A 13,670-nucleotide genomic window follows, 5' to 3' on the forward strand; every position below is an offset into this window, starting at 1 on the left:
CATGTTGCAACAATGTTTGCTCGCAGTTTCATTATATTGGTAAGTTATTGTTGTACAATTAATATTTGTATTGATGTAATGTTGTTGCATTTATTTCAATCGGAGTTGTATTCTGTTGTAGAAATTTACAAATAAGAAATCAGTATCGCATATTTGAAAGTACCCTTTTTTATAATATAAGGTGGCAAACGAGCAAGCGGCAATCTGAATCCACCGAAATGGAAAGCGACCTCTGCCCATAAACATCCGTAATTGCAGATGCGTTGCCTACCCTTAATTGGCGGAGAAGGAGTCGCACACATCTTTGTGTGCGACTCCTTCTCCTCTCCTGCGTCCAGGAGGACATTTCCCCTTCCTACACGTCTCCTGCACCGTCAAATCCACTTTTCCTTCCCATCCACTCCTCTTAAGAAAAGGGTGGAAAGGGAAAGGGACTAAAATTAGGCCTCCGGCACCACACTCATCAGACGAAACGCGGAATTGCTTCCACTTCACGCCTGTTTACTGTGTGGTCATGGTATTACTGGGGGCGAGCGGACCCATTAGTGCTGAGATGTTAAAGCGGGCTCTACCACGTGGCTCCATAACGTGGCCACTACGTTATGATGTTCGTAAAAGAAAAATGATAGTGATAATGTGCAAGGAGACCTCGAGTTTAATTACCTAAGGTCCTAAGTTATGCTATGCTACCCCTGTACTCTCACTGTTAGGTATCTCAGCGTTTAAAAGATTGATATAAAAGAGTTTATTATGGAGCATGATCAATAAATTTTTCATTTACTATGACATTATGTTTTATCAGTACGTTGTTCTATTGAATTAACGTATACGATGAGAGTAATTGGCAAAAATGTGGTAATAGCGTTTGGAATGTCGACGATAGGTGAGTTTCCTACGGAACAGGCGGTGGCGAGCGGCGGCGGTGAAGCAACCTGCTGGTCAAGGCGACCCGCGTTGCCGACACACCGCCATGCCGGCAAGCCGAAACACCGCCACGCCGCAATGCCGGCACACCGTCATACCGACAATATGCCACAAAAGCTCAGAGATCGAAGTTCGGGGGTGTTATGCCCCCTTGTTTGTATTTATTCAGCACAGTTTGACAGTAGCGTTGGCTTGACTAGTACTGTATGGACTCACTAATGCCACTTGTTCACATTATGCGTTTTTTTGCTGATTTTGAGCGCTACTGTCCTACATTATGGAAATAATGTAAACTGGGCTTTACATTACTTTACCTTGAATTCGTGACTAACCCCCGAGTTCATCTAATTTATCCCTGTTTTCTTGAAAAGTAATAATTTCTGAAAATGCAGTTATATTCTGTATAAAATCGTATGTTGTTACAACTTGCTATTAATAAAAATGTTACATAAATTGAATATTATTTTAAATAGTACGAGGACCTCATTAATCTTTTTTAAGAATAAAAATCAAACATCCAATAAAATGTAGATTATATTTTGGTTCTAAATAAATTAGATAATTTTGCCGATTATTCAATTTGTTTTACTTCTATAACATTTAACAGAAAAAAACTATTGTTAGTTTTTAATTCCAAGCTTAGTATTTGCGAAAACATTTTACGTAAAGGCCAGCTGTTAATACCAGGTCAGGGATGTTTAGACCGAGAAAGTGCTTTTTTATCACGATGAGGAAACAAGAGAGATAGCTTGTTAATTTTTACGTGACAGAAGTTTTATATGAAATATATCAAAGAAAAAAAATGTTAACGAGAATGAATATACAATCTTCAAAACTATTAAGGTGTTGTTTTGACGTATTATAAAATTTTTTGAAGCATTACTTCAGCATTTTATTAAACTAAGAGTTCGAAAACTTTGTAAAAAGAAAACCGAGAAATTGAATATAACATGCAAAAGTCATGTTTTTAATTGACTTAATTCATTGTGACATGTTCCGACCTTCATTTAAATTGCACTAGTCAGTAATTGCGATTTCATCTACAAACGCTAAAATTAGTATTTAACATATAAAACACATAATTAAGAGTTTGCAATTTACGTTCAAGTTTCATTAAGCGAAGGAGGTTGGCACAGAGCGGAAGCGCAGCACGTGAGCGACGCCGGGGTTGCACCGCTTGCTGCGGGCACGTTTCCAGGACATTTAGTTTCCTTCCAGTGAATGCAATGTGCGGATCTAGGTAATCACAATACCCGATTTATTATTGATAACTTAGTACTAAATAAACAAAAGTAATAGAATTTAAAATAACATAGAAAATATCGTACATAATTTTAGTCTAAAATATTTACAATACACAATGACAGGATAATTCGCAGTGGCAATTATTAATTTTAGATATTAAAATAATTGAGTAATCATATTACTTACTACTTTTTTTTCATATATCCCACACTTTATAAAAACTAACTATAGATATAAACACGACGGAATAAAATAAATAATCCTTACTTCTATGCATCACAGTATCGTACCATACGTATAAAAGAAATTGCAATCACCGCCCTACATCTTAAGCTATTGAAGTGCCAATGAACCGAATCGCAAATATCGATATCGCAATCGATTCAAGGAGCGATCCAGAATAGAAGGGCTGACGACCACTCACGCGCGTCCTTAGCGCAGCCGCGGAGAGCGTGGTAGAGCCCGCGGCTCGTAGCTGGCGCTTGTATCAGTGGCAGCCGACATCGCGCCCCGGCTGGCCGGTCCCTCGGAACATCGTAATACGTGTTTGTGCAACATTAAACATGTTATCGACAGTGCTTCTCATCGCTTTACCATTAGTTACTGCTGATATACGTAAGTTTTATTATGTATGTTCAATCAAAATGTTAAAGTATTTATTTAAAATTATGTGTAACAAAAACAACCAATTGTTCAATTTCAATTATCATAGTGATTTAAAATTGATATAAAAATTTGTAACATTTCGGATACGACTTCGATAGAGTATAAGATTTCAACGCGTCACGAAATATTTTTCAGCTGAGCTGTGAGGAAAGCATATTTTTCAGATGTGTTTAAAATTTTAAATATGGATTGTAGATATATGGACAACTTATAACAATCAGTATAATTTGTATTTGTATGTTTTCATTTTTACATGCATGTAGGGTACTGCCCAAAATTGATATAGAGGTCAGTAATTTTCTACCACAATATGATTTTGATATGCAAAAAACTAACAATTGAGAATAATTTTAATTTAATTTTGAATGCGTGCTTTGAAAAGAATAAAAAATGGGACAACTTTAATAAATTAGTTGATAAGTACTTAAAGTTATTGTCTTTAATTAGTGTAATTAAAACGAATTATAAGGAAAACATTTAAGTAACACCATGAAAGCTTAGTTATAGGCTCTTAACTATGATCAACTATAGGGTCGGCTTTAGCACTATCAGCCCGTGGTCTACGTCCCTACATGCTTTGCGCCCTGGAACTACTCTTGCACCAGTACTGCTTAACTATGGAATACCCAACGAGACAGAAGAAAATAATCACAAAGTTCCTTTATATGAGTACGAACTGAGTGTTTTTCAGTTCAAAATTCTGCAAAGAATTTTTTTTTGTGCTTGAGAAAATAATAGAAAACTTACAAATTTACTCGCTACAACAACAGTTTATGTATTCACTAGATGTTCCCGTGCGGCTTCATCTGCATTCAATTATAAAAACATACTTTATTGTTTACACTTGTCAAATTTTCAATTGCAAATGTCAAAATAACATGTCATGATGACAAACCGTGGCAACCTTGCTGACTTGATGTTGGCAGCTTGTAGTTTACGGGCCCTTTCCCACATTATGTTTTTTTTTTTTAATTTACTTACCCCCTTAGTTTAATCGCGTGAAAATATATAGCCTAAAGCATGTTGTACGTGTAGGGATTTTTATTAAAGAAAGAATTATATAAAAATATGCTATGATTGTTGTTATCCTACGCTACAAAATAGTGTGTGTTTACGCTTTATTATATTAGTAAAGAAGTATAGATATACTTAACTGTTTTCAACCGTACAATGATTTAAAAAAAACTGCCTTTTAGAATTCATCGACTTAATTAGTCAACTTCTATGGTCATAATTGTACATAGCTGAAACTTAACTCTGTATAAGATACGAATTCTTTCGAAATTCCTATCTTCTGACGACACTTATAGAAATCTTGTTAATAGGATCCAATTACGTGAGACTAACTGCGGCAGCCAATGATATGAATCCCGATATGTGCTGTAGAAAGGTTGCATACAAGATCTCTTCCACGTGCAACGATCGATCTATCCGGAAGTTTTAATAGTTTATTTACAGCTATATTCAGTTATTAATAGATCACTAAGGGTGATTTATCCTGAGTGTGGTATTTACAAAATGAATTGATCTTAGATAATGAAATAAACTCTATGTTTACTGTCCAAAACACATAGTAAATTCTAAATTTCTTTTTTCTATGTTATTTGAAAGATTATTTATCTTCTTTGCATTATTAGTATATGAAAATCGTAATTAGAGATGTAGAGTCTTAACTAAAAAATAAATAAAAACTGCAAGTTAAAGCATGTAAGTTTATGTTAGTTGTGTACAATCTTTGACCTTGGTCTAAATTTCCTAGATGTTTGTCTTTATTTTTCAATGTAATCCTAACCGCTGAGGTCAATTGTGTTTATCTTTTTTATGTTTACATGTAACGCAATTGTAAACGGACAATTCGGCAATTATATGTTAAAACTTCATGACATTACCGTTATTTGTTAGGCGGCTAGGTACTTTTTTTGAACATGTTTGGATGTCTTGGATTGGAGAATTTCAAACACATAACATAATTATTGAATATTTATCACCACATTTTTATTACAACAATATTATAGTAAATTTCTTTAAATAGTTGAAAACAACGATTTAGTTGCCATCCAGCCGTTGTTTCTATTTACAACGTGAATCGTGATTACGTTAATTTAAATCTATGATATAATCAACACCCGGCTGGTCTTGTTCTCATTCAGCGAAAGTGGCAACCCTACGACTGGTTTACTTGTATACTACTCGTATTATGTAAACAAAATTGATCAAATTTGATATATTTGTTGTTGAGTAAGGCTTGCTTTGAAGGTTACTACAGTTGTGATGAATTAAAATTAATAAAAAGAATTAATAAATTAACTGATGACAAATCGACTTAAAGCGCATATTCAGTTTTAAGTTTAAACTACTTTTTTCTATTAATTAATTAATTAATACTATTAATTATTAGTAATTATACCTTCATTTATTAATTGTTTTACTAATGACACAATTTTGTTCTTTTTTCAGCGTCCTACATAAAAGTATGCCAGCGAAATGATCCTAATGTGGACAAATGCATCATGAATTCCGTAGAAGAGCTGCGCCCAAAAATGATTAAGGTAAAAAAACATTCCAATAGATTGCGATAATAATATAATTTTTATTTCAGTTTGTTCGTTAACTTACAAGGCTAGTAAATACAAAATATATGGTTTTGTTGGTTATCTTCTTATTTACAATAATTTGCATGGAAAGTTTAAGAGACTCATGTGCCAAGGCATTACGTGGATGTATTATCGGGTTTCTTATCAACGGTAGAAGCATCGCTTCCAGGAATAGAGCTTGCATCAGGTTTCGGTGCTGCACTATCATTGCCAGAGATTGCTGGTTGACTAGAATCGTTTGTCGTCACACTACTCGCAGGATCTGCTGGAACTACTACCGTACTGCTCGAATCCTTTTCGACTATCGTTGTAGATGATTGACTTCCATCTGTTTGTTTACCTGTGTCTGATGAAGTATCATTTTTGACTTCACCGTCACTCGCAGATGTACTATTCGCATTAGCTGTAGAAATGTCTTCACTTAACACGTATACATCTTCCACGTGAGATTTACTACCATCGATTTTATTGACCTCTTCCTCGTCAATTGCAGCTAGAATATCGCTTTGAGATAGTGCAGTACCAGAAGCAACTACAGCTGATGAATTACCATTGTCACCGGATCTGGCTGTCGCACCACTCTCGCTGGCTGCTGATGTTCTGTCATATATCCCGACAATTGTTCCATCTACTTTCGCAGAGCTATCATTATACGAACTATCAGCTTCTACAACACTTTCGTTGAATCGTTTTGTTCCTTTAATATCTATAATGATGTTTGTTTTTCTTGCGTGAACATTTGTAGATGGTTGTGATTTTTTGGTGTAAACACATGTCGTGCACATCGTTCCCTGACATTTCATACATCCAGATCCCGAGGGATTGTAAGGGAATGGTACGAATTGTACAGGATCTATTTCTTTTGGATACTTGACGGCTACATTTGTCTTCTGTGGTATTCTTATTTGTATAAAAGTTGTCCTTTTATTACATTCGCTGGCCTGAATCTCTAATATCTAAAAAAATAACAATAACTGATTTCTTTATTTCAACTTTTAATTACACTTTTTAACTACATTTTTAATTTAATTTTTGTTCGAATTATTCTCTATTTGAGCAGTCTATTATAAAAGTTTATATTTACAAACATTTATGGAATAATTTTTCTTCGTTACATGAACATATATTTATGTTTAAAAAATCAAAGCAACAATTTATTTGAATAAAGAATTTATATAAAATTCAATCTTACCTGCAAGAAAAGCGCCAAGGTAACACACAGTGCCACTTGATGCCGGTCCATATTTAGAGCAAACAATCCCATACAAAATGCACTCCATTCCTTTTATACGATGCAGTTGAATCGTTCAGGTCCTCGTCATTGCTCTTTAATTCATTGTTAATTTTCTTATCGACACCCGTGAAGGCACGTATTGCTTTATTTTAAAGCTTGCAGATAAAAATTATTCAAACTGCTTAACGTAATGTAAGCGTTAAAAACTAATAAATAACGGTGCAAATCCTTTGAATATGTTTATGCTAAAAGATAGAAATTTAGTTTTAATAAGTCGTCATATATGACACGGTGGCAAATGACGCACATGTATTATCTGTTTGTTTCTGCGCCTGTGTTTTGTTTTATTTAGAAAAAGTAATTTAAAAAGATTAATACACGATTTTTTTTTGTATTGCTTATAAACAATGTAAATAACAGCTTCTAATAATTAGCGAGGTTATTATTGCAAAATGTAGTTCATGTAACATGCGTTTAGTTTCCATAAATTGCCATAATAGGATATCCTCGTACTTTTAGCTTGTAATTACAATTGGCGTTGTTACAAAAAATTGTAATTACTGCGTATTATTGGATATTACATAATATCCAATATTTCCAAAGCTTGTAATGAAGGTTTGTTTGAATTATGTTTACTGATTTATTGATATCATTATTGCCAACATGTTGTTTGAAATATCGTAAAATCATACTATCTTTCTCACTAAAGTGTGGATAGATGGATGTTAAATAGAAGATATCCAAAACGGCTGCGTGGATCTGGATGAAAGGCATACATGAACTGTCAGGGGAACCCACAGTGATCTGTCGAACGCCACATTAGTTAGGACACTAGTCCCCTGCACATAGAAGAATAATAATAATCAATAAAAGTTTTAATAATTCGTCAAGTTTTGTACGATTTGTTTGTAAAAAATCTATGTCAATGTCAAGTAAGTTTCGTAATAATCAGACAGATTGTATGTCAAGATGCTGGAAGGCGGGAAATTAAACAAAAAGCGATGACATTTCAAAAATAATCTATATCTCAAATATCCTTCACTCATTTGTCTCGTATTTACGATCTGCATATTGTAAACGCAGCGTAAAGCATCAACATTTCATCAGCGACCTACTGACCGTTTTGTTACCAAAGAGCTTACGTTCTCGATAGCTTTTGAAATAATGCTTTCAGAGAAAGATTTTGCGACGACTCTCGACTAGGTTGTGAGAATAATTGTCACAGATTTTCTGTTTGTTGTTTGTAGAAGCCTTTCTTAGTCTCAGTAAGTACATTTTTCACAAAGTTTGGCAACAGATCTGCAGTTCCTCTGGTGTTAGTAATGTCCCTCTTACAAAAAAAATTGAAAATGTACTAATCAAAGGAGAATAACCATCGATTTCACCTGGTTGTCATATATTTCAGGGTATTCCCGAACTGGACGTGCCCGGCATAGAGCCGCTCAGCCTAGGCCAGATTGCGCTCGCCCGGGGGCCGCAGGGCGCCAAGCTTACTGCAGTCGTTAATGACGTCAAAGTCAGAGGTCCCAGTAACTTCATCATTGAGGAGCTAAAGTAAGATTCATGTTAATTTTATGAAACTTGATAATTATTTATATTTTTGTGAAAAAATTATATTAGATTTTTTCAATCGGAAGAATTATGTAAGAAATGAAAATACAAAACATTAAGTTCCTTTTTACTCCAAGCACATTTTTAATTTCATGAATATCGTAATTCAAAGGGTTTTTAGTAGTTTTTACAATGAAAAACATATAAAATTAATTGTTTAGTCCAGTGTGCGCGAAGTATTATTTGTGTTACAATCAGACGTGTTATAAAATATGTGTGACAAATTCTGATAGCTAATTTGCGGGTACTACGTGAGAAGTGGTCGATTGTTACAATTACACAACAACACATAACGTAAAACAATAACAATTATCTGCAAACAGCATTCGGGAAACTAACAAAATACAGTCCCCAGTTAAAAAAAAAACATTTTTGATAACAATATTGCTTTTAATATTCTGTAAGTATAACTTTTCAAATCCAACTCTACATAATCTTACATAATCTGACGATTGAATTAATAATTCTAAAGTTTCGATCTCGTCTTAGACTTATTCTAACCTTCTTGCCTTATGTTAGGTTGTATTTTTTACATTTATGGCCGGTTTCCCAGCTACTTTTAACCATTTTTTAGTGTACTTAGTTTGATAACTTCATAAAATGAGTTTCCAAACTACGTAACTTGAGTTTAACTCGGTTGAAAATTAGTTCGACCTAATGAATGAATCACTAGGTAATAAAAACTTCGGAAACCTAGTATTAGTTCGTGAGCATAATACTACGAACACTATATTTTAACAACGTTATTCTTTTAAAATTAATAAAATTACATTATATGCTGTTTATTCAGATAGAGTATACATCATTAGATTCCTTGCACGTAGTCGTGTAGTCGGCGTATAATCCGCGATTTGTAAATCATTTACATGGCATGTAAGTCGATAGATTACCATCATTTAAGTTCAACTTATGTGTTACCTTGAAAATGTATAGAATACTGATTGAGACAATATTATTATCGGTTTATTTTGAAGTTTTTATCGACTGGTACTAATTATGTAGGGTTCGTGCTTCGTATAGTTCCTTGAACGACAAACAGATAAGACGTTTATAAATTATTGCACGCTAAATGTTATTTGTATAGATTTGAGTTCGCAGAACAGTCTTGTTTCCAAATGCCAAAGAGCAAAAATAAATGCCCCATAGTTTAGTAGTAACTAGATTTAATAACATTAAACTGTAATTAATAGCTTGCAGTAGACAAAACATTTATTTTTAGATATAAAACACAAAGATTATAGACAGCTTAAATTACTTACTACTTAACAACATAACTTAGTACTTTATACGAATTTAATCTAAATTTACCATCGTAAATCAATCAATTCCTGTTAGTCTAGACTTTAATGACCAATCTAGCACCTACTTAAGTGTTTTATTGAGTAATTCCAGGTCAGATTTGGACAACAATCGGTTCGACTTCAAGCTACTGCTGCCGCGGCTGGACTTCAACGGCAAATACAAGATGGACATCCAGGTACTGCTGCTCCGCCTGCAGGGCCGCGGGAACATCACCGGCTCCTTCAGTAAGTATATGTAGTAAATCTATACTATTATAATAAAGCGTAAACACACACTTCTTTGTTGCCTAAGATGTCAGCGATCACAGCATATTTCTAAATAATTCTTTTTTTAATAAAAAGCCCTACACTTACGTCACGCTTTAGGCTATATATTTTCACGCCATTAAACTTAGGGGGTAAATATTTTGGATAAAAACCCTAATGTGGGAAAGAGGCCATAAGTTGAAAAAAATTCATAATTTCATGCGGATGAAGCCGCACGGGAACAGCTAGTAATGTATATATGAGAAATGACTCATTTTCTCTTTCGTAAAAATTAAGTGATATACTCTAGCTTTTTTTTGAATATAAAGGCGTCTTTAGTTATAACTGACCACCTAGAATATACTTTAAGTTAAGGGAAAGTTATTGGAAATTGTAAATCTCATTCTAGCTCCTCCTTTTTCTAATCTAGTGAATCAGGGAATAGATAAGATAGTGATTTATGAATTACTTCATTTTAAATCAAATCCTTTGATGAAGTTACAGTTCATCTTAAACATACATTGCCCTTAAGTTTTTATTTTTCAATCCAATGGTAGTTAAATTATTTTATTATTGAACAATTTCCATTGAAATGTTGCAACAATTGTTAGTTAAACTATGTAATGAACAGCTGTGCGAGTTATTTCTTCATAGTTTCGTCACCGCCGCATGCATCTCCCAGGTAGCAGGCTAGTGTACACTCTGTTGCATTCGACTTAATAGTACTACAAATCAATAGATTTGATTGATTTTAATAATACTTAGCTGTACTGTCTTATTAACATATGTACTTTAGAATATCTTTTGGCCGTGACAGAATGTTTCCAACTACTAATACATCTTATAAAACTTTTGTATGTATTAATAAAAAAATAGATAAAAGAAATGATGAAATAAAAATACAGATTTATTGGTCAATTTCATAATTACTAGCTTAATTGCTGAAAGTAGTCGTCCTCCATCGATTGTCGGTCCTGTGGCGACCGCTTTTAGTGCACTTGACTATTGACCATTGGTAAAATAAGTCACAAATAATTTTATTTTATAACTGGCTTTATGAATAGGAATACATCAGACTGTATAATGTTAATTTATTAAATTAAATAGATATTGTCCTTGTAAGTAGTATTCGAACAATCGAGATATGGATGTCGGGTCGAAGCAGCCCGCGCTCAGTAGGTGAAGGAATGTGTGTTAATCGGCCTGCTGTTACGTAGCACTGAATAACCGACTCTAGTATTTTACAACGTAAGCGTTCTGTTTTTGTTTACTGTGTGTATTATAAAACAATTATCGACCACGTGTAAATTTTGTATCGTTTTAATCATGATTTACAAAGGCAATAAATGGCGGTTACATTTGTAAACGTAATTAGAATTTAGGCATTGTGAATAATGAGACAGTCAAAGATGTTTAAAAATTAATAGACATAGTGAACAAAATGTTTTCACCGGTACTTTCTCGGAAAGGTACTAAGTCCTCGTGTGACATGTTTACAAAATTATAATAAGCTCCATCTTTCGTTATAAAAGAAACTTAACAGTGCCTCAACAATATTATATGTACTTTTGGGGATTTCTTTTAATAAATAATGTTAGTGCCGCTTATGTGAAAAATGTCTTAATTGAACTGTCAATTTTGCCTACTCTTTGTATTTTTGAATCTCTTTAAGGACAGCCAGTTTTCTAAATAGTGTTCTTTTTTAATTACAGAGGATTACGCTTGCAACGTGACTATGAGAGGACATAAGGAGAAGCGTGGAGATGACGAATATTTGACATTCGATCCTTTCAAAGTGAAGCTTCGCGTCGGAGAATCTTCAATATACCTGACGAACCTCTTCGACGGTGATCCGATCCTGGGACCAGCTACAAACAGGGTCATCAATGAAAACTCTCAAGTATTCCTACAAGAAATAAGTCCGGTCCTAGAACGTAGCCTTGCGGATCTCTTCACGGAAATGGCGAATAAAATAACATCAAAATTCACGTACAAAGAACTGTTTCCTTGATTTGAGTTTAACTTCATAGTTTAGATAATGTGTGATTATATATTTTTTGTGTGTGTTTATTTAAAAAACAATTGTCACAATTATTTGTTTGATCTTTAATTCTTGGAGCTTACGTTATTTTTGAACCGACTTCCAAAAAGGATAAGGTTCTCAATTCTGTGTGGATTGTATGTTTTATTAAAAAAAATGTATACAGCGTAACCAGGCATAAGAACGGAGACCAAATGACAATTTATTCGACATTTCATGAATAACTTAAAGCTTAATGTATCCAAGTGAGAAGTAAATTATTAATTATTTTGTAATGGCGTTATTGTGTAAACCATAGAGACATAGTATGTTTTTTTTTTAAATTTCTCTTTGTCAGTTCTGTCATTCCAGAATTTAAATGAAACAATAGTTTCATTTTGTATTTATTTTTTTATTGGTTTTGTGAATAAAAACATAAGTTTTTTTTTTATTTCTAAATGTGATAATAATTACGAATATAGTAACCATCAAAAATGTTGTGGAAAATTATGTTTAAAAATTGTCCTCTAATGATGATAAGTCTAAAATTTTATTTTAATATTAAATTAGTTTGATTTATTTGTAGTTTATAGCTGAGTCTAGACTAATATATCTAAATGTGTATTACAGCCGTAATTGTTTTGAATGTACCTTCATTTTAAAATTAAAAATTGCCACGATTGGTTCTGTAAATTTATGTTTTTCTGTCAATTGCATTATTTTAGTATGTTAAATTTTTCAAACGAAATATTTATGATTTTTAGCAAAAGATTACATTTGGATTAGTTTAACAATTCGTTTAACTTAATACTGTATTATATGATTAATTAAATATAGATGTTTTGAAAATTAAAAGAAAATTTATTTATTTCTATACATAGTAAGACAGCTTAATTTTTAGAAACAAAGGTAAAGGACCAAAGTAAATATCGATTGATTGTGTAAAAGATGATATGCTTCAGGGAGTGAATTAATATTTAATAGAGATGTATTGAAGAGCAGTATATTCTTTGTCAACCTTTTGTAAATATAAAGGGTAGTGATGACAACCTACTGTAGAGTTGTACACTGTAGGACGAGTTTAAGATTCAAGCTCAATTGACGAACTATTAATAATTATTTCATTACAATTCGTGTAAAATTTAATTGATAACAGATGCTTTAAAAATGCTTATTAAATAGATCATTCTATACATAAAGATATCAATAAATAAATTGGCATTCGAGTAGGCACAAAAGGAAAAACCCCGGACTGTAACATCATTTTTTATTTGTATTCATAGGGCATGTGAATACTTGTTTAATGATCGTGTTCAATTAAAAGTCCACTACAATGTTTAAGTAATTGTGCAATATTGGTAATACCAATATTATCCTTTTTTTCGTCTTAGTGCATCAAATGTCAAGTAAAAACTTGAGAGACCAAGACACAACTCGAAGCCTCTAGTAGCAAAATTTTTTATTTACCTTTTTCGTGACAAAAAGTTGATAATAATATGGAATGCAATAATTTTAAAATACAAATACAAGTACAATTACAAGTAAAGTAACACTTATCGACAAAAAAAACTGAATGAGATCGCTTATTTTGTTTATAATTGTTCGCTGGTTTTAGGCTATAGTTACCTCATAGAAAAGGTCAGAAAGAAGCCAGCGCGAGATCTACGAACGATTCTATGGAGAGGCATCATCTCACAAAATATGAGCGTGTAGAAAATATATTATTTTTTTTTGTTTTGTCTGACGAGCTTTAGGCGTCATTCATTATCATCATGATTCATCATTTAAAACTTAAGAAACCATTAAATAAGAAATAAAAAGATCCCCGT

General features: G+C 32.9%; 2 protein-coding genes across 2 annotated transcripts; one reads left to right on the forward strand and one right to left on the reverse strand.

The window, feature by feature from the left end:
- Positions 1 to 2,627: 2,627 nt before the first annotated feature.
- Positions 2,628 to 12,628, forward strand: LOC106111138 (protein takeout-like). Its single transcript, XM_013293129.1, has 5 exons — positions 2,628 to 2,784; positions 5,293 to 5,384; positions 8,069 to 8,217; positions 9,667 to 9,800; positions 11,534 to 12,628. Exons 1-5 carry the CDS (start codon positions 2,733 to 2,735, stop codon positions 11,830 to 11,832), a joined length of 726 nt encoding a protein of 241 aa, XP_013148583.1. The 5' UTR covers positions 2,628 to 2,732; the 3' UTR covers positions 11,833 to 12,628.
- On the reverse strand, positions 5,402 to 6,986 carry LOC106111132. Its single transcript, XM_013293122.1, has 2 exons — positions 6,622 to 6,986; positions 5,402 to 6,385 (listed from the first exon to the last, which is right to left on the reverse strand). The coding sequence occupies exons 1-2, from the start codon at positions 6,691 to 6,693 to the stop codon at positions 5,546 to 5,548; spliced, it is 912 nt and encodes a 303-aa protein (XP_013148576.1). The 5' UTR covers positions 6,694 to 6,986; the 3' UTR covers positions 5,402 to 5,545.
- Positions 12,629 to 13,670: the final 1,042 nt, after the last annotated feature.

Source organism: Papilio polytes, unplaced genomic scaffold, assembly GCF_000836215.1.
Source record: "Papilio polytes unplaced genomic scaffold, Ppol_1.0 DF824180.1, whole genome shotgun sequence".
Taxonomy (NCBI): Eukaryota; Metazoa; Arthropoda; class Insecta; order Lepidoptera; family Papilionidae; genus Papilio; species Papilio polytes.